We start from the raw sequence: 25232 nt of genomic DNA on the forward strand, positions 1-25232 counted from the left end.
CTCCCCGCAGCTACATGCACGTGGGTGTGGAGAGGGGAGGCGGAGAAGGCAGTAGGTCACTGCTGCATAACAAAAGCAAGAAGAGGCTCAGTGTTCTTTCTTTGCTTGTAACAAGCGAAGTACTGGGCGAGGGCAAGAGATTCATCTCATGTCCTGTCCTTGTCTTCTAGACATCCACTCACTACCCCAGACAGACTTTAGGCAGACGAGCCAGTGCGGAATATTGAGGGCCAGCATGCACTACCCTCTGAAGGCCTGCTGAGTCAAGGCCTTCCTACCCTGACTGGTAGAGGCTGCCCAGGCCCCTGTGGAGGAGAGATGCGAACTCAGAGGGGAACCCAAGTAAAAGTTACCAGTAGAGTGTTCTCTTGCCCTCTCTCCAGAATTGGGGGGGTGGGGGACAGTGGTGGTTAGAAAATGCACAGGAAATTTCTCTTGTTAAAAACAAGACAACAGGGCTTCCCTGGTGGCACAGTGGTTGCGAATCCGCCTGCCAATGCAGGGGACACGGGTTTGAGCCCTGGTCTGGGAAGATCCCACATGCTGCGGAGCAACTAGGCCCGTGAGCCGTGGCCACTGAGCCTGCGTGTCCGGAGCCTGTGCTCCGCAACGGGAGAGGCCACAAGAGTGAGAGGCCCGCGTACCGCAAAAAAAAAAAAAAAAAGCACAGTTTGAGAAACCACTTGAATTTTTCTTCTTTTTAACTGATACTTGCCTTTGAAATAAACAAGCTGAATTTAACTGCCTAGTTTTCAATTCACTTAACTAAGTTGAGTAAATCAGAACTTACACACTGAGAATTCACTTTGTGCTCTTTCCCCTAGAGAGGGGGAGCCGGCATTCCAGCCTGGAGAGCGAGGTGGTGATATCCATGCAATGCTGTCATCTTGGAAGGACGTAGCTGCCACTCTAGCAACATGGAGTCTGGAGCTCTGTCTGCTGTGAGAGTCCCTTTCTCCCAAGACATGTGGGACATGGAGTTGGGGCATGAGGCTCCCTGGACGATGAAATAAGGTCCATGAAAGGACCATGAAATATAGCCAGCCATTTCCTTTTAGAGCAATCAAATAGATGATCACGATTCCTGAGGAATAAAAGCAGATCTTGTTTTGCCAGGAATTACTTGATCATGAAGAATCAGAATAACAAAATGGCTTTGAAAGACTTAACTAATCACTTGGAGATTGCACGCAGCCCAAGCATGTCATCATGTCCAAGGCCACATCACACCGTTAAAGCCAACACATTCATTTTACATCTACCCGCAGTCAGTCTTGTTTTCTCCTCTGTTCTCATCCTGCTACCCATATGGGGACAGATTCCCCTTCTGTGCCTTTCATTCTTCACTGTTGAGATTTTCATTTCAATGATTGTAAAAAATTAGCATCAGTATCAAGTTTTGGTTTGATCATGTGTTTTACTTTCGAAAGCACTCACACCTTTTCTCCTAACACTGAGAGCTGGGACGACGTGTATTCCACACATTTTACAGGTAAAGTAAGAGCACAGGGTTTATAGCAATTGGTTTCCCATGAGCTGCCATCTGCATTTTAATGCCTCACAGCAGCCAACTTCCCATGACACAAACAATGTCCCATTTCCCGTCCTCTTCCTTAACCCCCCTGCGCTTTTCTAAAGTCTTCCCCAGTCATTCCCACATCAATAGATGGAACCTCTATCCTTCGCATTTCCCAGGCCAAACACCCTGGCATCGTCTTTGATTTCTCTTTTCTCCTACTCTCTCTAATTCTCCATCAGCAAATCACATTGAATTTACCTTCAAAATATGGTCAGTGGCCTGTTACTTCTCACCATCACCATGCTACTTTTGGATTCTAGGTACCAAAATCTCTTGCCTAGATTATTTATTTTATTTCTTATTTTTGCGGTACACGGGCCTCTCCCTGTTGTGGCCTCTCCCGTTGCGGAGCACAGGCTCCGGACGCGCAGGCTCAGCGGCCATGGCTCACGGGCCCAGCCGCTCCGCGGTATGTGGGATCTTCCCGGACCGGGGCACGAACCCATGTCCCCTGCATCGGCAGGCGGACTCTCAACCACTGCGCCACCAGGGAAGACCCTGAATTTTTTTTCTCAAACCCATCTTGCCTACATTGCGACCTTTGCTGCCTATATTTATTTTGCCTAATGCCAATTTGTAAACGGAAACCAATCTCACCCCAGATTGCTTTACACTGACTCATAGTTAAGTGGGATGAATCGAATATCAACTCATTCACTCCTAGAGCTGATACGTCTCCTGCATAAACTGGATGCTCAGTAAACATCTGTTGATTGTACACTGGTGGCTTGGTCTTCAAGAAAGGGTCAAGTGTAACAATAAGTATCATAGTAAAGATTATTATTGTCAACCGAACATGTTTATTTTCGTAATCTGAATATTTTGGGGCTGTAGTGTTATGGTTTTGAGACTATTGAATTAACTGGAATAAATGGGTTACAGTGGCCATAGATGGGGGGAGGTGTTTGCGGAAGGATGGGGGGATATGATGAATACCAGGGGTCCATGAAATACCTTGTCATGATGATGAACTTAAAATGGGCAAACATTTATAACATATTGTTACTGAAAATGTGGGTTGTTGAATGGTATTTTCAGAACGATCACAGCCATATCAAATTTGCGCATAGAAAAAGTTGGAAATACATTGAAATAAAACAGTTATCTAAGATGGCAGGAAGACGGGTGACTATTCTACAAGGACTATTTGTTACACTTAGAATTTAAAAATTAAAATATCTTTTCATTAAAAAATGTCCTGCATGGCTTCTCTCTCATGGAGATAAATCACTTCTCTGAGCTTCTGTTTTCTGCAAATTGCAGAGAAATCATAACATCTGTTCTACATTTTGTGAGGCTTAAGCAGGGTGATGTATCTGAAACTGCTTTCTAAACTGTAGAGAAATGTATGCATTTTAGGTGATTTAATCATTGGCCTTGCAGTAGGGATGCACGTGAACAGCTATCTTTGGTGTGGCTCTTCCCCAGAATACCTTCTGACCTTCTGTGTTTTTTGGGGGGCAGAAATACTCAGGCCTCATTTGCCTCTTGGGTGACCACACTACATGTGCTCATGTGAAAAAGGAAGGCCTGGAGTAAGAAAACACTATTGGTTTCAACAAGATTCTGGTTTTCCTGGAGTGGAAGTCCTGAAAGGATTCCTGCTTGAGCATCACTTTCAAGTAGGTAAAAAACTGAATTTTAAATCCGTTAACTAGGGACCTTCTGTGCCGACGATCCTGCTGTGTCCTGATTACTTACTGCATTTGCCTCCAGTTCCTACCATTGTTCTAGTTCCAAAGCTGATCAGATGCCCTCACCTTGATTCATGTGGGGAATAGCCTGTGCCTACCCTGGGAGCCTCTGCTTGGCTGGTGGCATTCTGCCTCTTTTGGTCTGAGAATTGTCCAGAGAGTGAGACACAAACTACTTGAGGTGCGTTACCTTTGCCCTCTTTGCTGCACTGTCTCTTCCTTGTAGGGAGGGATGTGACCTTGGCAGAATGACATGACCTTCCCCTTGACCAGCAGTGCCTGCTGACGGGGCATACGCTGAGTAGTTCCAATGTCCGTTATTTGTCCTTCATCAGCAAAGGACACCTGCTAATCCCTCATTCCTGAGTTAGGTGAGCCATTTCATAAAGAAGATTATCTACATGGAGAGCCTATGCATTCTCTTCGTCTGAGACTGGAAGTGGGGAAAAATCTGAATAGATGAATGATCCATTGATCCAGCAATGAATGATCTTGACAGTCGCACACAGGCACACATGTTCACAATCATGCAGCCTTTGGACAAGAAGGGAAGAGGAAGACAGGGGCATCAAATGGACGTGTATAAGAAGGAGAAGAGAAGTAGAATGCAGAAGGGAAGCTGGGACAGACATTTTCACCTTCCTAGAAGTTTTGCTTTACAGACGGCTTGGTTCAAACCAACTTTTGGATCTTTCTGGTTTATTGATCCTGTTCTACTGACCATAGCTTCCTGATTGGTCAGAGTCATTGTTAACACAAGAGCTAAAATAAACGTCCCCTGACTAATGATAAGCAGCGTTTATTGAGCTCTTATCATGGAGAATTTATACTGTCCTAAATACTTCGCAAGAATTATATTCCTCGATCCTCAAAATAACTGTCTTATTATTGGCCCCATTTTACAGATGAGAAAACTGATGTTCAGAAAAGTGAGTTGTCCAAGGTCACACAGTGAGTGTGCCATTCCTGCGTCAGTTTGTTCTCAGGTCCATATATGTCCCCTCTATTCTGTATGGCAAGAAAGTACATGTCCCAGGCTCCCTTGATGACTAGATTCCAGGTAGCACTGGCCAGTAGGAGGTACTAGTGAAAAAGTGGAGCATGAGGGGAGGGGAGAATCAGAGAAGTTCTCCCTGCCATCCTGGCCCTGCAGGCGGCTGCATCTCCTTCTTGAATCTACCTTCCTTGGACTGCTCCTCCCTCCAGGGTCTCAGTTCTTACCAGGCTGCCTCTGCTGCCATGGTTCTAGCTCCTACTGAATGGCCCTGCTTTCTGGGCTCCTGTAACAATGTTTGCTTCTGGTGTCCCTCCAATCCCAGACGTGATAATGGCTTCTTTCTGTTGCTAATTTCTGGGTTGCCTCGGTGTCTCCACTGTGGACCAAATTGTGTCACCTCCAAATTCTTATGTTGAAGCCCTAACCCCTCAATGTGATTGCATTTGGCGAGAGGGGTTTATGTAAGTAATTAAGACTGTAAGAGTGGGGCCCTGATCTGGTAGAATTAGAGTCCTTATAACACATATATATGGAATAAAAAAAAATGGTTCTGAAGAACCTAGGGGCAGGACAGGAATAAAGACACAGACGTAGAGAATGGACTTGAGGACACGGGGAGGGGGAAGGGTAAGCTGGGACGAAGTGAGAGAGTGGCATGGACATAAACACTCTACCAAATGTAAAATAGATAGCTAGCGGGAAGCAGCTGCATAGCACAGGGAGATCAGCTCGGTGCTTTGTGACCACCTAGAAGGGTGAGAGGGAGGGAGATGCAAGAGGGAGGAGATATGGGAACATATGTATATGTATAGCTGATTCACTTTGTTATAAAGGAGAAACTAACACACCACTGTAAAGCAATTATACCCCAATAAAGATGTTAGAAAAAAAAAAAAGAAGAGACTGGGAAGAGCTAGCTCTCTCTCCCTGCCATGTAAGGACACAGTGAGGAAGTGTCTGTCTGTAAGGAAGCCAGCAAGGGAGCTCTTACCAGAACCTGAGCACGCTGGCACCCTGATCTTGGATTTCTAGCCTCTAGAACTGTGAGAAAATAAATTTCTGTTTCTGAAGCTGCCAGTCTATGCTATTTTGTTATATGTAATAAACAAGCCGACTAATATATCACATTTTGTCTCGTCAACTTTTCTTTCACTTTGTGGTGCCATTTCCTGCATTAAATTCCATTCTGTTTGAAACCCTTAGTATATTTTTGTGCTTTTGCTCTCCTGACCGGCCCCTGACTCACTCAGCTACAAGTTCAGAACTGAGATTCCAGCTAAGGTCCGAACAGACACCAAAAACTGTGTTCTCAAAAGTTGTGTTGTACTTCATATATTGTTTTGGTTGTCTGCAGAGATCTGGGGGGAAAGCCAAATAAATAACATGAAGCCAAGGTTCTGTGAGCCAGCGTCTCCAAAAACAATGGAAATGGGAAAAAGCTTCAAGTTTTTGGAGCCTAAATGTGACTTTTCAGACACTGCCTTTATAATTACAAATGGAGGTTGGGGGGGGGCGTGTTTGGAGGAGGAGCCCTCCAGTTAGTGGTCCTGCTCTAAAGTGGCAGCAAAAGGGGCAGGGATACTGTGCCAGTGGGATGTATTCCTCTCCAATTCGTGAAATGTACCGCACAACGGCATGCCAAGTCCGGCACGGGATGGCGTGTTACCTTGGCAGTGAATTATGTATCTTTTTCCTTTTCTGATAACACATGGTATTTTGAACGTTAATGTGGGCAAGGTACAAGTTTTTAATGTTATCAACTATTCTCATTTTTGACAAGTCTTCCTCCTTTTCCTATTAAGAGTTTACTTTTTTCTACTAAATTGGAGGAGAAGATAGATACTTTGGAAGCTCTTTCGCTTTTCCTCCATGGGCCTTGTATGTTGCCTCTCTTAACGAGGATATTAAGAGCCACGTTTCTTCCTGAGAACTGTAAACAAATCCCTCACTAAGAATATGAGCCGAAGCAGCTTGCTAATTGCTAATGAGAAAGTGATAACTTTAGAAACACTGGTGGCTCTTTCATGGGTGGCTGATAAAGAGTAAAGATGGGCATCAGCTCTCCAAATGTCATGGACACATGATTTGCTTCTAGTTATAATGTTCATTCTAACAGGCCAAGGGAACGAACTCAGTGGGTGGACATGGTTAACTGCTTTCACAGGGGCATGGTGATTATTAAGCTGGGCAATAATGCCCAGCAAAGGAAATTTCATCTCAAGCTATGATAATAACATTATACTGGGTGGGATGTGGAAGTGATATGTCCAAAGCTGTTCAAATTTCTAACATGTTATGTTCAAGGCATGCTTTATTTAAAATGTACAAAACTAACTGCTGACGCAGAGGAATAATTTCACTTGTATTTAATCACTTTAATCCAATTGAAATATTTTCCTTGTTGCTATCACTGAGGAACAAATTGTTGGTCAAAGATGATAGGCAGATACAAGTTGCTGTACCCTGCAGAGCCAGTTCTATGCTGTAGGTGACTAACTCATAGAAGAAACATTCATTTTGTTTGTTCATTGCCTCCTTAAAAGTCTGAGAAATGGAAAAATAGATGAAGTGCCTCACGCATCAATAAAATATTAACGTATTTTATTTAGTGAATATGATTCCACAAAATAAAGTTATGTAATCAGGCACAGACTAATGGAACCCAGATTATAACCCAAGGGAAGTGATTACGAATGTGATGTTCCTACCACTTACCAGTGAGTTTTCGGGTAACACTCCCAGAGGTTAGTTAATTTCCCCATAAGCTAAACAATCGATAACAGGGACTGCTTTGGGCAGGCGAGTCCTCATAGGCAGAAGGCTTATTCCAGGGATAAGTAAATACAGAATATGTAGTATTTGCTATCTTTTCTATAAAAGTATGAAGTGGAAACAATGTGGGTCTGATAAGAGAAAGGCCTGAGTTCTAATCTTTATGCCCAAACTTCTGCAAGAAATGGCAATAAAAATAATTCCTGCATATATGTTTGTTGTAAGGATTCAATGATTTATTATAGGCAAAGGGCCTGATATGTAATAAACTCAACAATTGTTATTACTGTGATGAGCTATTTGGATTTGGACACGGGCCTTCACCTCTCTAAATGTCTATGCTGGGGAAAAAGGAATAAGTGATTCCTAAAACTTCTCAGAATTTGCACCAGTGGGTAAAATTGTAGGGGGTCAGATATTGGAACAGTGAAAAGAAGGCTTTGCCAACAGTCAAAGTTTCCTGATAGATGCGTCAAAACAAAGTAACTTTCCTGTCACTGCAGATGTTCAGTTCTAGGATAGGCAACTACTTTTCAGGCATGAAAAAGGGGAGTTCAATCTCAGAAGCTAATGCAACCTTCAAGATTCTATGATTCTAAGTAACAAATATTAAGTAAAGTTTAAGTGTATCTAACACTTGTACCTCTTGAAGTTTTGCTATAGATTGAATTTTGTGTGTATCTCTTATAGACACGATCATTTGATATACACTGCATTTAAATTAATACATTTTAAGATATTTATTTATAATTATTATTTAATAATAATAATAATGGCAAGGAGAACTAATCATTCACTAGGCACCTAATATTTGCCAGACATTGTTATACCATCTTACATTTGTAATTTTATTTAGCCCATTCAGAAAGCCAGTCCAGAAAAAACTAGGCAGCCTTGATCAGAATGAAATCTGGAGAAAAGGGAGGGCTGCTGCCTCTTTTTCTTTTGAATATTCACATATTTACACGGATGTAACTTACTAACTCGTAAGTTTTTATTCTTCTAATTATTAGCACATGATATTTCAAGTGCAAAGTTTCATTTAGCTGAAATATTCTTTCTGGTTACAGGTAAATTTTGGATGTCTAAATTGAGAAATATTTAAAAGCATTGTCTTAGGATTCAAACCATTCTCGAGTTTTCCATGTTAAAATGGGAGGTGTATGGGGTATTGTGACTTACACTGAGGTCCAAGCTTCCCAAGTCTAAGGGCAAAGAAACCTCTTCCTGGTATACTACTCTGTTTCCAACCTATCTGTGGTTTTCTGGCCGTGATTATAAATAATTAAAATTAGGAATATTCAGGGAGTTCCCTGGTGGTCCATTGGTGAGGACTCTGGGGCTTTCACTGCTGTGGCCTGGGTTCAGTCCTGGTCGGGGGAACTAAGATCCCACAAGTTGCGTGGCCAACAAAAAAAAACAACGAATATTTAGAAGCCCTAATGTGAACTGGTATTTCACTCTTCTCACTAAAATTCCTTTACGAGATGAGAAACAACTAGACTAAGAGGCTAATTTCATTTCTTTTAGCTGTCATGGCCTGCTCTCTTATGAATGTGAGAATGCCAAAAGATAGCACCTAGGATATTTGCATTTGGCCTTTGACTTGTGATCCTATGATCTTAATTTAGAATCAGGAATCTCCTGTGTCTGCCTTCTGGAGATAATATTGTCACTCAAGTTCTTGGACCCTAATTCTGTGCTCTTGTCCACTCGCCCCCCCCCAATCTCCCCACAACACACCCCCAAACCAGGCTATAGGCATGGAGACCTGTGTAAGTTGTCTAACTTCCTATTTAGGTCTTTAGAACAATTACCCTACCCTTAAGCCCCCCAGAAAGGGCTTTTGATCAAGTCACCTGTTAATTTTTGAAAACTGTGCTTTCTCCTAAGACAAGAAAGCTAACTAGACATACAGAAATGACTCAGTAACTTTTTTAAAAAAATAAATTTATTTATTTATTTTTGGCTATGTTGGGTCTTTGTTGCTGCACGCGGGCTTTCTCTAGTTGCGGCAAGCGGGGGCTACTCTTCGTTGCGGTGCGCGGGCTTCTCACTGCGGTGGCTTCTCTTGTTGCAGAGCACGGGCTCTAGGGGCGCGGGCTTCAGTAGTTGTGGCATGAGGGCTCAGTACTTGTGGCACACGGGCTTAGTTGCTCTGCGGCATGTGGGATCTTCCTGGACTAGGGCTCAAACCTGTGTCCCCTGCATTGGCAGGCGGATTCTTAACCACTGTGCCACCAGGGAAGTCCTCAATAACTTACTGAAGGTATGATGTGATGGTGTTCAAACTACCTTAGATAAGAAATTGAAGACAACTCTGAGAGCCTTGCATGATGGTGTTGAGCACAATCAATATGGATTTGGGGATTTAAAGTTGTCTTCCTAGGGACTTCCCTGGTGGTCCAGTGGTTAAGTCTCCACAATTCCAGTGCAGGGGGTGTGGGTTCGATCCCTGGTTGGGGAACTAAGATCCCACATGATGTGCAGCCAAAAAAAGAAAGAAAGTTGTCTTCCTAGGCCTAGTGCAAAACTGCTTCTCTCTCCTATTCTCAATATTATTTTAAATAATTTTCATTAAGAAAATTTTAAGCCCCATGATTATGTAGGTGGATTATTGGATGTCTAAGTAATTTCAATAGCTTATTGCAGTGCAAAATGCAATTATTTTCCACCCAAGTTCTCTATATGAACAATGAATACATTACAGAGTATGGTACAATGTATACACATATTATAGATATGTATACATATCTATTTATATTATATACTTATTTTTGTAAACTCATCGCAATGCATTCTGTATTGAAATAATGCATAAGGAAACTAATGTTCTAACTAATATCTTCAAATTAAGTAAATTCTGTACCTTTTTCAATTCATTCAACAAATGATTTTGATCAGCTACTACATACATGTTACAGTGCTAGGCACTTTCCACAGATGTTATCTCATTTAATGACCTTAGCAGCCTTTTGAAGAATATGTTAGCACCTGTATTTTATAGATAAGGAAGTGGAAGCTGTCTTAGTCAATTTGGGCTGCTGTAACAAAATGTCAGACTGGGTGGCTTACAAACAACAGAAATTTATTTCTCACAGCTCTGGAGGCTGGGAAGTCCAAGATCAATGTACCATGATTCTGTGTCTGGTGAAAGCCCGCATCCTGGTTCATAGACGGCTGTCTTCTCAATGTTCCTATGTGGTGGAAGGGGCAAAGGAGCTCTCTGGGGTCTCTTTTACAAGGGCACTAATCTCATTCATGAGGGCCCCACTCTCATGATCTAATCATCTCATAAAGGCCCCACATCCAAATAACATCACATTGGGCATTAAGATTTAACATGCAAAGTTAAGGGACACAAACTTCAGTCTGTAGCAGAAGCTACATATAATGAACCAACAACACAATTTTACTGTCTATAGACCTGGGATTTGAACTCAGATTCAGTGCTTTTGCCAAAGCTTTACACTTCTAAGGGCAGAGGAGCCCTGGAGGTAGATGAATGTTGTGTAGACTCGGTAAAATAATTCACTTAAAAATAGCTCCTCTTTTCCTTTGGACAAATTACATAAACCACCAAGAAAAAATAACTTGCTCCAAACTGGAACGACCAACCTATTTGTTGTGGAAATGAATATCCCAATGTTTGAATACTGTCTCTGCACTGACTGGCAATAGAAGGCGGTGCTAGAAATAACACTTTCCTTTTCCATTGAATATTAAAGTTACCACGGGAAAGTGGTTGCCACATTTTTGTACACTGCAAGCTGTCGTGGTAGAAGGAACCACCACTTATGTTATATCTGGATGTTTTATCCTTCTCATGATGCAAACTGCCATTGCATCATTTTTTTTTTCGTGAGGAGATTTGTAAGCATATTAAATGAAAGATGCATGGCATAGATCTATTTTCTTTCTTTCAATCTGGAAAGAAAAAAAGTGAATACAGCAGAACCTCTTTATAAATTGAGGTGGCCAATGATGGATGGATTTAAGGGGCAATGTAGTGCAGGGGGTTAAGAATATGTGCTCTGGATCTGGACCATGTGGGTTTTATCTACTAGCTGTGTGACCTAGAGAAAGTTAAAAAAAATTCTATGACTCAGTTTCCTTATGTTTGAAGAGTGAGAACTAATTAGCTTTAGTACTTCTTACAAGATTTGAAACAAAATAGTATCTTGAAGACAATTTACTGGAAAAGTAGAAATACTATTTTTCAATGGCTTAACGTCACGGCAGCCAGGGGCTGACTGTAGGCAGAGAAAAGGTATTCTAATTTCCTAAACACTTGGAGGTTTGTGCCTAGTCTCTCCCTGTCAACATATTTGGAAACATGAACTGCAAATTGCTCTCTCTTTAAATAGTAGTGCAATAATTGGCATTGACAATAGAATCAGTGAATTCTGGAAGAGAAGATCCTTGTATACCCAAGCCATAGTTCACAGTAAATATTTCTTAAGTTTATGAACCAATCAAGCAATTTGATATTTACAAATGTCTGCTTGGCTTATCAAAGGCATGCTGTTCTATTATTTTTACAGAGGGCAAAACAATGGTCTGTCTTTTGGAGTATTTAGAAATATTACTAAATTCTTTCCTTCCCAGGAAAGAAAATGAGATGATTGAAAATAAAATTAGGAGCTGAAGGGATAAGTCTCTAGTGCTGGCCTTTGGGGGTCGGGGTGGTTGCTGATTGATCCTGTCATTTTTAGACACTGTATGTTACAAAAAGGGGTTTCTACACTCAGGAGCCAGCACTGATAATGAGTTTTAGGTGTAGACAGGTGAGTATTTTTATAGTAATGGCTATATATTTAGTAGGTATTTTAAAATTCAAGTAGCCTATCCTATAGATCCAGCCTCTATTCCTACTTCAGGCAATAGCTCCCAGACTTTTCTTTGGGGAAATGCTGCTGTATCAGTGGTATCAGTCTTGGTGGGACTGTCAATCAAAGTGCTTCTTCCTCTGAGGGCTACAGAGTGAGGCAAATGCATGCTCTTTTTCTGAACGGTCGATGAAGTGATACAAAGTTTCAAATTCAGTCAGCCCTGTGACTGCACGAGGATTTCTGTTTTCTTTGTTCCTGGGACTGTCTCTCCCACCAGTGCCTCTTTGGCTGACCCCTCCATCCTAGAATTTATGCTGCATCTTTCCAATATGCTCTTTTCAGATTTTTAAATTCTACATAACTAGAGTTTTTGCTGATTATATTTAAAATTTTTGTTTCACTTTGGATGTTATGGATATTATTGCTTTAGAAAAATCATTGTAGTAACATAAAACATGGTTGTTTTAAAGAAAAAAACGTAACCAAGGGTTTGTATAAATGATATGCCGATCTAGCAAAAACTGTGAGGATTGGCAAAGGGCTAATGATAGGGAAACATCATTACAATTATTGACGTTAGCAACAAACTTCCTGGGCATATTTAGGGATTAAAATTGGAATATCTTGAAAATTCATTAAAAAGAGCACCCAAGATTGTATTATTGGGATGATCCTTATTGATAAAAGAAATACAGACTTGGAACAAATATACTCGTAGTGGTTTTAAAGGTTTAGAACAGATACATTTTGAAAAGGGCATTGTATTATTTCCTTGGTCAAGATCAGGCCTTTAAAAATTTTTTAATTTTAAATTTTAAAAAAAATTAAAAAATTTAAAACATTAAAATTTTTTTCCCAGGCCTTTAAAAAAAAAAATCTAAGAACACTTACTGCTTATATCACAGAATCCTGTTTTTCTTTTTCTAAGTAGAATATTTTGTTTATTTTTAACATTATTTCCCCCAATTAGTAAAACACTGAAAGTATAAACCTCCATCGCCCAAATCAAGACTCAGTGCGGCAGATAAGCCTGTGTGCATGTGTGGTGTGGTGTGTGTGTGTGTCTGTGTGTGTGTGTGTACCAGAACCATGCATCTGAGGCTGGAGGTTTCCTGTTAAGACTGTTAGAGGTTCCAGTCCTGCTTCTTCTGGACACATTGATATAAATGCCATGAGGTCCTTTGTGTCCCAACCCCATAGGAGCAAGTTAAGGCTCCTTTATTGCCCCCTCTCACCTTGAGGTTCTCTGAGTTCCAGTTTGGGATCTAAACACCTGGAGGTTGAAGACTTCCATGCCCCCCCCAGTGTTACCTTTTTATCAGATGCCTTTTTTTTTTTTTTTTTTTTTTTTTGCGGTACGCGGGCCTCTCACTATTGTGGCCTCTCCTGTTGCGGAGCACAGGCTCCGGACGCGCAGGCTCAGCAGCCGTGGCTCACGGGCCTAGTCGCTCCGCAGCATGTGGGATCTTCCCGGACCGGGACACGAACCCGCGTCCCCTGCATCGGCAGGCGGACTCTCAAGCACTGTGCCACCAGAGAAGCCCAGATGCTTTTTTTTTTATTTCAAAAATATAATTTAAAAATTTTGGGATGAAGGTTGGGCTAAGTAAAGATTTTGACACCTGAAAATGTTTCTGTCAATTATGTTTTCCCAGTAACCGCTCTCAGGGAAATAGTGATAAGAAATGCAAGTTGCTTATAATCCCCCAAATAATCTGCTCTGGGGAAAGAAAGGGTCAAGTGGTGGAGAATTCACTTTGAAATGACATGACACCAAGCAACTGACTATGTTTCCAATATGACCTTTATTGAGCAACTACTGCTGTGACGCTTAACATCAATCAATGAAAAGTTGCAAACTGCATGTCAACGAGGTTCTCCCATGAACAAAAGTCCTTTTTAAATGCACCAGTGAGGTAAACATAATTATTCATATATAGCTTTCTTAAGGCTAAGAGAGTTCTGTGTTTCATTTATTATTTTTGGCTCAGTTGGTTCTTTGCATAATATACCTCAAGACATCCCCCCAAGCGCCCCCCTTCCAACAGCTTAGGAAATTGGCCACTTCCCCAGGTACATACAGTGTCATGCATTCGAATCGCCCAAACACTGGGGAGGGAGCCCCCTGAGCTTGCATGCAGGTCCCTCATATTGCACAAAGTAAAATACAATGTCTGGAGCCCCCATGGGAGAACCCGTTCTGCTTTGAAGCTGCCAATCACATGCATTTTGAAATTGTCATATGGCTTAACCTTTTGCGATGGACTCGTCTATTAGTCACTCTGGGTGACTTCCTTTACTACGGCGTGTGAAGTGACCTTCTCTACCTTTTTAGTAGACACTAATTTCTCCTCAAAGGTCTCTTCGTGCTCTTCGACCTTTTGAGTGACGGTTACAGATTTGGTGATATACTTGGTAGCACCATCTCCCCCCTCACTGGTGGTTTTTTCTACCATTTTGGTCACCACCGCTTTCTCCTCACCTCTATCACCACCCTTCTTTTCATCTGCTGGGCTCAAGTCTAGCCCATTGGTGACAACCCCTTTCTTCTCTTCTCCCCCACTGCCCTTCTCCTTAGCTTCCGGCTCTACCTCGTCTTTTCCTTCCACCTCCCCATTGATGGCTATGTCTTCCTTCCTGGAATCCTTCAAAGCTCCCTCCTCCTTCTTCCCCACCTCTTCCGCTTTCTCCTTCTCCTTCTCTTTCTCCTTCTCCTGCTGCTGTGGCTTTTCCTCCTCTTTGGCATCCTTCTCCAAGCTCACCTTTACTGATTTGGTGACCACCTCCTCCACGACTTCCTCCTTCACTGGGGATTCAGCCTTCTTCTTCTCTGGCACGTCCTTTGGCTTCTCCTCCTTTTTCTCTCCCTTCTCTTCCTTGGGAGCTTCCTTTGCTTCTTCCTTCTTTGCTTCCTCCACTTTCCCTTCCTCCTCCTTCTGTTCTCCTTTCTCGGCTGCAGCTTCTGCTTTGGGCTTCACTTCTTCCACTGGTGACTTTGGCACCGGGGACTTGGCTTGCTCCGGCTTCTCCACCTTGGCTTCTGCCACGAGCTCCTCCTTGGGAGCCACTTCTTCACCCTTGGCCTCCATTTTCTTTTCCTCCTTAGCTTCGGCGGCTTCCTCTCCTTCACCTTCAGCCTCTGTTTCTCCTTCCTCTTCCTGCTCACCTTCCTCTTTTTCACTAGAAACTTCCTTCTCAGATCCTCCTTCCTCAGCTTGGTCTGATTTAGCTCCTTCCTCTTCCTCCTCTTCCTCTTTGGCCTCTTCCTCCTCTCCTTTAAGTTCAGGTGCAGTAGCTTTCACTGGAGACTTTTTGGCGGCTACAACTTCTTCTTCGGCTTCTTTTTTCTCTTTCTTTTCTTCCGCCTCTTCTTCCTTGACCTCTTCTTTCATGGAAACTGTCAATTCCTCTGCAATGGCCGTCAGGGCTTCTTCCATTTCTGATTTCTCATCTTCCACCTTGGTTTCCTCTATGATCTCCTCGACAAATTTGTGTTGGACCTTTAGCTTGGGAGCCTCTACCTTGGTTTTCTGAATCTTACTGGATATTGTGATGGAGGGCTGTCGGTGTGTATACAGTGGCCCAGTGATGCTTCCTGCAAATGTGCTAAATCTGGTCTCTTCACCCTCCAGGAGTTTCCTAAGGAGAGAATCAAAGAAGGCAAGACGTAATTAAAATCTCATCGGGTCTTCTGAACTTCATTCCAGTATGTGTAACGTGGTAGGTACCTTTGGATAAATAGAATCACTTGAAGTAACGCTTGGCTATCCTTTCACTAGTATATTGTGTCGTATTCAATGACAGAAACAGATGCTCAGGGACAATCCGCCAGTCACCCAATGCAGTAACTAACCACGCCCAACAGTCCACTCACTACACCCAGCTACCAAATCTCAGCTCTGCCGCAATCCATTTGGTGCAACATGAATATGCTGAAAAGCTCCCTAGAGGCCAAAAAGGCCTTAAGTGACGTTCTTGAGCATTTGGACTTTCAAGATGTATACTAAATGTCTTTTAGCGAACATTCAAAAATTTTACAAAACTATTTAGAATATATTAGAATTCAAGCTAATGTATCACAGCTAGGTACTAATAGGTGCATATCGAGTTATAAACCGGTCTGCGATTTTAATCATGAAGTGTCTATTTTATATAACTATTCAGCTTTCCGGAAAAGACAGATGGCTCTGAGCTGAGTGCAATTTATTCTTGTAATATGAATGATCTTACTGGTAAAAAAACAAAAATAAAAACAACCCCTCCCCCCCCAAAAAAAACTATTTCGTCAAGGATTTTCACCTATGAACTTAGTCAACAGCAAGGTGACATCAGTTAATATATTTATAATCTCTTCTCTTTCTCTGGATGTATAGCTAGATCTATAACATAAATCTAAATTAAAAAATACATATTGTATCAATCATATTTATTCTCAGCCAGATGATGGCAATAGTAAGCTGTAACTGAACGAGAAATGGAACGTCCTGGTGTTTGTCCTTGACATTACACAGTTGAAAAGCTGAAAGCGCTAGATGAAATATTAAAAACTAAAATTCTGTTTTTGTTTCAAATATTTGAAAACAATTGTTTCACTAAAATAAAAAAGTTTAGGCATAAGCACTGAAATTAATCGGCGCTCTTCCTCTAAACACTTTATTCAAACATTTTAACTACTGTTTACTCTTTTAAAGCTGCATAAAAAGTTGCAATTCTTTAATTACTTTTTAATTAAAAAGAAAACCAGGCACTGATTTAAGACTCCTGCAACCTGCTTGCTTTAACTTAAGTGGTGAAGGTTCCTGCCTAAACGGCCTCTACAGTGCGGCTACCATTTCGGCCACATCCGCCGCGAGCACGGTACCTGTATGCTGCTATCTCGATATCTAGAGCCATCTTGACGTTGAGGAGATCCTGGTATTCTCTCAAATGACGAGCCATTTCCCACTTTGTGCCCCGAAGCTCATTTTCCAACTGCTGGATGGTGTCCTGAAAGAGACACAGCCACAGACTTATCCTTCCAAACAGCCACTTCTTTAGCGAACCACTTGCTACCTCCTCCTTCTTCCTCCCCTCCCTCGACTCCCTCCAGCTTTGCAAACCTCGGGTACCGCTCCCAGACCCCGTCCCCCCTTAAAATAAAAATCTAAGGAGTTCACAAACAAATGAACAAACAGAATCAATAAGACAAGTAGACATTTCCTGGGCACACCACGCACTGGGACCAGCGGATCTAGAACAGGTCTCAGCAGGAAACACACATGCATGGGGAAACCCCACGGCTGACCTGGCCCTTCCCATCTGAGCCCTTTGGGCTGAAGCCAGTTTTGGGAGTTCTTCCGATCACGTCTGGAAAAGTTGAGAATACATGAGTTTCTGCACAGCTATCCTAAAGTTGCTGCTTTACCAACTACCCGAATGTATACCTCCTACTTTAAACGCGCAAGCCTGCAAAACTAGAACTCCTAAGGAAAAGAAGCACGTTTTGAAAATGGTCAGGGGTCTTCGAGCGGGGGATGGTGCGTGGGGGAGGCGTGTGGAGGGGATGGGGAGGGCGAGGACGCTTTGAGCCTCCAATTTGGGTCTGCGTCGCGCGCGCGCGCGCCGGCCAGCGGCCGCTAGGGAGCGCGGCTGAGAGCGCGGCAGGGCGCGGGCCTGAGTGTCGGGGGCGCGCGGCGCTGGCGCTGGCGCAGGCTGGCCGCGCAGCCGCTGTTCCTACCTGGTAGCTGCTAAGGTCGTGGTTGTGCCGCTCCTCGATGTCGCTGAGCTGCCGCTCCAGGGATTCCTTGGTGCCGCGCACCGACTCGAGCTCGATGCTCTTGGACTGCAGTTGGCGCCGGTACTCGGCGATCTCTTCCTTGGCGGAACGGATGGCCTCCTTGTTCTGCTCGGCTGCCTCGGTGAGCTTGGCGTAGCGGCACTTAAACCATTCTTCGGCCTGGTGCATGTTCTGGTCCGAGTGGCATTCGAGCTGGGAGCGGATCTCCTTCAGCGCCGACGAGATGTCTGTCTTCAGGTAGTCTTTGCGCTCCACGGTGATGTGTGACGCCTGGATCTGGGCCAGCAGGTCGGCCACCTCCTCCTCGTGATTGCTCCGCAGGAAGGCCACCTCATCCTGCAGCGACTGCACCTTCTTGTCCAGCTCCACCTTGACCAGCGACGACTCTTCGATGTCTTTGCGCAGCGCGCGGATGGCCGCCTCGGTGTCGTCGCGCAGCCGTGCCTCCTCCTCGAAGCGCTCCTTGAGCCGGTGGATGTCCTCTTCCAGGTGATCCGAGTCCAGCTGTACCTGAGCCTTCTCGTGGTTCACCAGCTCCAGGGTGGCGCGCAGCTCGCGAATCTCCTGGTCGTACGCGTCGCCCAGCTGGGCGTGCGAGGCCTGCTTCTGCCGTAGCGCCTGGATCTCCGCCTCAATCTCCTTGTTCTGCTGCTCCAGGTAGTGCACTTTCTCGATGTAGCCCGCGAAGCGGTCGTTCAGCCCCTGCAGCTGCTCCTTCTCATTGGAGCGGGACAGCTTGTAGTCGCCGCCCGGCCCAGAGCCGCCGTTAAGCAGGGACGAGGACTGGCTGAAGTCGAGGCTGCTCTCGGCGGAGCTGAGCATGGCCGAGCTGTAGGTGAGGCGCGGGGCCAGCGCGCTGCGCTTGTAGGAGGAGGACACGGTGCTGGGAGAGCCGCGGGACCATGACTGCGAGCGGAAGCCGCTGGACGGGGAGCCGCCGACGCGGCTGAAGCTCGAACGGGTGTCGGTTACCCGCCGGTAGGCGGACGGGTTGCCCAGCGAGTCCAGCGTGTAGCTCATCTTGGAGGCTTCGGGGCGTGTGGCTGGCACAGCGTTCTGCTGCCCTCGCCGCAGCCCCTTTATAGCCGCGGCGGCTGGTCCTGGGCCAGGGCCCCGCCCAGTGGAGGCGGCGGCCGAGGAGGCGGGGACTGCGGGTACCGGGCCATGGGGATGGGGGGTGGTGGTGAAGACAGCCCAGCAGTGATTCAGCGCCCGCTCCACGTGGGCCCGCGCCGCATCGGACCCCGGACTTTGCTACCTTGGCCCCGACCCCTCACCCCCAGCTCTTCTTTCGGTGCCAGACCACCTGTCCCCTCCCAAGCCCCCTCTCTCCATTTCTCTTCACCTTCGGATTGCATTTTACACCCCCAGTGGGAGCATTCACCCAACGCCCTTTCTTTGTTCAATCACTCTCTCACCGTTCGGGCCGCTTTTCTAGCGACCCCCTAGCCACTTTGTTCTTGTTCTTTTGTTTTGTTTTGTGTTTGTGTGTGTGTGTGTGTGTGTGTTTGTAAGCCCTCTGCACTCTTATCTTCACGTTTTTCTCTTCTTTTGCCCTTTCTCCATTACTTTTTCCTTTACCCATCTTCTGTGCTTAATCACTTCCCCCTTTGTTTGGCATCTCTTCGCCTTCCCACTTTAAAACTTCTTTAGTCCCACTCACTCCTCCCTTCTCTCTGAGCCCCTTCTTCCTGGACGTTTTTCTTCCCAGTCTTGTCTTTTCTCTTTCTCCTTCCTCCCCTCCCCCTTCCTCCAGCCCCTCCCCCATCCTCATCTCCCCTTGCCTTCCTCCCCTCCCCCCACTCCCGGTCTTAAAGCAGCCCGAGACGAGCGCAGGCCCCGAGTTGGGCCTAGAAGAAAAAAACAAAAAGACTTTGAAGAACGGTCAGCCTGAAGTCTTCGAGAAGGGGACAGAGAGGCTGGGCCGGGGTATTTATTTGTATTAAAAGTGGGATATGTCGCTGCTTTCTGCTTAACGTTTGGGGGACGTCCGCAGTTTCCGCAGGGGCAGAAGGTAAGGCGCTTGTGCTCGCTATGGCGCCGGCAGCACCAAGGACAGCGCCCAGGCTGGTTTGCTGGAAGATTCAGCCGCCCTGGGGGCTTGTCGCCCAGCATTGCTTGTCTGGTTAGGTTGGCGGGGGTTTCATTCCCCCCTTCTACCCGAGTAAATACAATTAAAGCCAGTTTGCAGTGACTCTGAAGGAGCCAAGGTGGGATCTCATGCTAAGATTCCTCTGCAATGCAGGGTGGGCACAATGCAGATTTTGAAAACAAATAAAATTAATTAAAGTCAGGTAACAGAGATAATATACTTGTAGCCCAGTTTCAGTTTTCTAACATATGATGGATGTAGGAAATCAAGAGATACAGGGACTGAAATCTGAAGGTCAAATATTCCTTGGAAAGGGGAATTCGAAATCTGCAGAGATGAAAAGTCCAGGGAAATATAGTTTGTGACAAGTCTGAACAAAAACAATTGCCTTGTCATCTTTCTGTTCAGTACTCCCTGTTTGTGACTGCGATGACTGAAAAGCACCTGAATTAATTTCAAATTAATTTAAAAGTTGCCAAGTTACCATAACTTTGAATAAAACCAGATATTTTTTTTTCTTCCACTGAGATTTTAATGACTGAGTTAGAATAGATTTTCTATATCTTTAAACATGTGTATTTAAATAAGGAACCTACACAGACTTCTTGCTGTCTGGTGCACTGTTAACTGTTAAAATGTCCCTTTATTTTGCATTGTGCTTTGGGGACAATTCAGGGTAAAAAAGTTCAGAATACTACAAGACAAAGTGAAGAGTAGAATGCCTAACTAATGACCACGTTTGCTAGGACCACAGGCACAAGTGATTGCATGCAAAATGCTTGTTATGCCTGAGAACAAACGATTGCTTGTGAAAAGTAGAGACCCCAGACTTTTTTTCTTCACAGCTTTCTCCTTGTTTTATTAAATCACGAGGTCCTATCAATCAGTAAGTAATCAGAAAAGGCTTGGTTTCTAGAGGTATTTATTTTTATAAAATCTCTTGGCCCTTTTGTATTTTAAAACAAAACGGGTTAATTTAGGGAGTTCCTTTTGGCTTATTAATGTGAAACTGCAGCATTGCAGGCTCTGTGGGGAAAGGAAGTTCTAGTTTGCTAAGAGACAGGTTATCTTTCAGGCATGCAGAGTCCATGTCTCAAGTTGTTGGGAGAGACAGGTGACAGAGTGAGGGGATTAACTTGTGCATATTGCAAAAACAGGATTTTCTGGTTTCAGAGGGATACATTTAAAAAAAAGAAAATCGCCTGTTCTTCTGTTAAGTACTGCCAGTCTCCAGGTTGGACTGTGAAAGATATCATCAGATAAGGCCAAGTGCTAATTATACAGTAATTGTGCCTTAGTTACTTAGTACTTTCTGCTTTTATTAAAAAATATACAAACCCTTGTCAGTTTCCGGTTGCACGTGCACTGAAGGCACCTTCTGCCCCTGAGAGCAAACGGTTAAGGAGCAGGCTGCTGCTGTGAGTTATTTATTTTTTTATTTTTTTAGAAAAAATGCCATATTTTAATAGAAGATCACCATTTATCAGAATGCATACCAGAATACTGCAACAAATTGGTCTTCAACAGAAACAGCACAATGACAGAAAACTTGATATGCTACACCTCTGAGGAGTCTACAACCAGGCTAATTGGAAATCAACACACAACTCCCACTACCCCACACACAAATATGTACAGGTTATATAAGCCAAGATTTAGAAAACACATTGGAAGAGGAGGGACACACCCACATATGTATTTGTGTGCATGTTTTCCTTGAACACATACAACATTGTTTTCTTTTGTTTTACTCAACTCAAAGAAATTCTTGATCTAAAATTATTTCATGCTTAACACTATATAAAGGAAATACCATAAAGCAAGTTTAAATTTTCCTGGGAGCTGTTTGTTGCAAGTAAAAAATGTTTTGCATTTTTTTAGTGTAAAACTCTGCATAAAAACAGGAGTTGTTATGTAGTGCTTGCCATTTGCTGTGAGTTTTTTTCAAGGCTTTGAAATGAGATGACTCTGCAGAGAGACATTTACAAGGAATCACATGTCCAACTTCACAATTAGTTTTGCCTTGTATCTAAGCTGGTTTAGAAATTGTTCAGCTTTTAACTGGTCATGGAAGGAAGAAAGCATTGCGGACAAATGAAATAATGGCTAAATACTGAGGCTAAATCCAGTTAGTGCCTACAGCTTAAAATTATAACTTCAATGTCGCATGAAGTATTGTTCATTCTGGCCACAACAAGATAATGCAGAGAATTATAACTGTCCAACTTATGAAAGAAAAAAGTTCTCACGGCGTAAAAAATGATTGCTCCAAGGACCTACTGTGTAGCACAGGAAACTATACTCAATATTTTGTAATAACCTGTAAGGGAAAAGAATCTGAAAAAAAATAGATGTATATGTATGTATAACTGAATCACTTTGCTGTACACCTGAAACTAACACAACATTGTAAGTCAACCATACTTCAATAAAAAATAAATTAATTAAAAATAAAAAAAGACTGATCCAGTTCCACATTTAGTAAAATATTTTATTTTACATTAGACTTTTCACTTTAATCACTCTTTCTGAAGGTGACTTGAAGGTTATGCTGGTCAGTGAATTTAGTATACAAACTTTTAAAAAAAGTTATAACATTCTTTTTTCCTTCTTTGTCTCATATTTTTGAAGAACATTTACTACCCTAATATTTTACATAGAAAGAAATGTAAGCTTTTGTATTTTTTACCTTAATGACACTAAGGCTACAGAATCTTCTGAAAATATTACCAAGAGAGAAAATAAGCATGAGGAATTTTCTGAATTTACAACACGGTTGAGTCTGACTATGATACTTTTATAATTTATCTAAATAAGGAAGTTACACATGATTTAAATGAAAGACATTTTAAATGAAATTGTCTCTGGGTGTTGTACCATAAGCTACAGTGTGTTTTGAATCGATTTATTTCCATAGGGAAATACACAGCATGCTGTGTGTTCCTTCAGTAGGTGAAGTGCAAACATTAACTTTGTAGTTAAGAGATAGCTATTGTGAGGTCTTATCTAATGATAATGGGAAAGTATTCTTTGCGTAAGGGGTTTATTCTTTGCATCAAAGTAAGTTTAGAAAAATAAGGAGCTGGGCATTTCCTTCCTCCTTTCCATATTTCCTTCCATTTTAAAGAATACTTTTTTGATACACAATAATGCAAGGAGGATGTGAGAACCGGGCAGCAAACAAGCTGCTCCATATGGAAGACACCACTGTCAAATTGGTGGGCTGAATCTCTCCCAGATTTGATGATCTGTACATTGTCCCAATCTGCTGTGATGTCTTGAACTTGATCCTTTTGCCTGGGATCAGATATTCTAGAACTCATGATAAGTAATTTTTAAATAAATTGTCCCTTGCTGATTTTTTTAAGCGATTGTCGATGTAGGAAGCTCGGGACTGAGTCTCCTGGAATGGGAACATGAGAAAATGAACACTGTAATACTTATTTCTACTTGAGCTTCGGGATGTCAAAGTTTAAAAGCAGCCTTGGCTTTTGGTCTTTTTTGATTTGAGATGTTGAAAGCAAAATAAAAATATCCTCGCAGGAAGAGGCTGTTTCTTGCCAGGAAATCGGGATGTATATATCCCTATTGTCTTCAATGAAAACAAGTCCGTCTGAAACACAGGATCCTTTTTCTAATATTAAGCACTGAAACGGTCTTTGTTTCCCTTGCCAAATATTTTTTGTTGTTGTTGAACATTGCCTTATAGTCCTGTGAGTGACTGTTTTTTATGAAAAGTTAATTGAAGTATTTATGAAATTAAGAACATTTTATGGCTTTATATTGTTCCAAATACAAACTTAATCAGTTTTGAAATTCTATACCAGAAAATGTCATGTTTTATGGGGGGAAAGACTTATTTTTCAGCTTTAACATAGCTTGCTGATTTTTTTTTTTTGCTGTGTAATGCCTTCACCTCACTGCCGGGAATCAGTTCTGCGAAAGCCAGAGGAGAAGGACTTAGAATTCTTAAAAAGTATTTGAGATAGCCTTGCTAAAAGTGAGTCTTAAAATAAAGTTAAGTAGATGCCTAATAAAACAGCACTGTCGTATTGATTTTTAGCATGTTTTTAATTGGACATGTTGGCTTTACCTATAAAGCGGCAGATCTTGATAATATGCACTTGAATTTTTAAAACCCTCCATTGCACATCACTTTGCACCAGTGCAGCCGTGTCATATTTATGGCATATTTTAATCCCTAGCTTACCAAGGCTTGACTTAGCAAGAGACATAATTCTTTTATTAGAAACTCTTAATTAAAATGAACCTTGTAAAATTAGAGCAGATCAATGATCTGTTATCTTTGGAACAAATTTCTGAGACGAGCTAAACCCAGGACATAAAACAAAGGAAAAAAGAAGCCCTACCTAACAAGTCTTATTGTCCCAGGACTGGATTCTTTCTCCATAATCTCAGCGATTCTGAAAAGTAGTATTCTTTCATTAACCTCAGAAAATGCGCTCCCTGTCATAGCCATCTCTTTTCATTCAGATTGCCAAGAACATCATATATTTTAGAATATTTTTACTCACTTTTTTTTTGGTTACAGTTCACATATACTTGTAGAAATTTACAAAATTCAGAGAAACAATAATCGAAGTATTTTCTTCTAGCTTTTCCTCTGTACTTCAAATATAGAGGGGAATCTTTCTGTTTATGTAATTCCATACCCCGTTTTGTAAAATACATGTATCTGAATATGTAATTTGCTATGTTAGAGGAAGGAATGCGGTTCCCTACACCATGAGACCTGGGTTCTAGCCAAAGACTGACTTTCATTGTCCTCTTTAAAAAAGGATTTTTAAGGGCCCTTTAGATCAAGAATGATAACATAATAATAACAATTAATAATATAAGGGTAATAATAATAGATCAGGAAAGTCTAATTGGGTCTGAGTATTAATTCCTTTCTCTCTCTGACTGCCTCTCTCTCTTGTTTGCTGAGAGGAGTGTCGTTGTGGAGTGGAAGGCGGTGATGTGACAGTCAGAAGTGGTGAACTGTAATCTGGCCTCGTCAGGCCTGAATACTGTATATTCCTTTACACTTAATGGTACCCTGAACCCCAAAGCCATCATCATCACCACCATGAGGTTTTACATGTGAATAACACGTTACGTCAAAGAAGCAAAACATAACTCTGTTATCTCATCTGGCCTGAGTACCAGGGGTAGACAGGGTAGAACACAAATTATTATTTCCATTTTACATTTGGTAAAATTGTTGAAGAGGTTTGTCCAAGGCCACATATCTGGTAAGTGGTGGAGCCAATGCCAGAACTCAGATCTTCTGATAGTACTGCTAACAACAACAACAACAAAATTCCTTTTGTAGGGCATCAAATCCTATCTCCACCAGCATGAAAAAAAAAATAAAGGTAGGCAGATATTAGTAATATTAGTAACAATAACTGGTATTAATTAAGTGCTTACTAGGTGCCCAGTACTGTGCCAAGATTTTACTGAATTACTTAACCATCACAAAAACCC

At 42.6% G+C, this 25232-nt stretch overlaps 1 protein-coding gene across 1 annotated transcript; it reads right to left on the reverse strand.

Moving 5' to 3' along the window:
- Positions 1–13625: 13625 nt before the first annotated feature.
- Positions 13626–19429, reverse strand: NEFM (neurofilament medium chain). Its single transcript, XM_022595039.3, has 3 exons — positions 17591–19429; positions 16736–16860; positions 13626–15513 (listed from the first exon to the last, which is right to left on the reverse strand). Exons 1-3 carry the CDS (start codon positions 18668–18670, stop codon positions 14148–14150), a joined length of 2571 nt encoding a protein of 856 aa, XP_022450747.2. The 5' UTR covers positions 18671–19429; the 3' UTR covers positions 13626–14147.
- Between the last annotated feature and the right edge of the window lie 5803 nt (positions 19430–25232).

Source organism: Delphinapterus leucas, chromosome 6, assembly GCF_059928025.1.
Source record: "Delphinapterus leucas isolate spDelLeu-1000000601 "Yukka" chromosome 6, BTC_Dleu_Yukka2, whole genome shotgun sequence".
In the NCBI taxonomy this organism is placed as follows: Eukaryota; Metazoa; Chordata; class Mammalia; order Artiodactyla; family Monodontidae; genus Delphinapterus; species Delphinapterus leucas.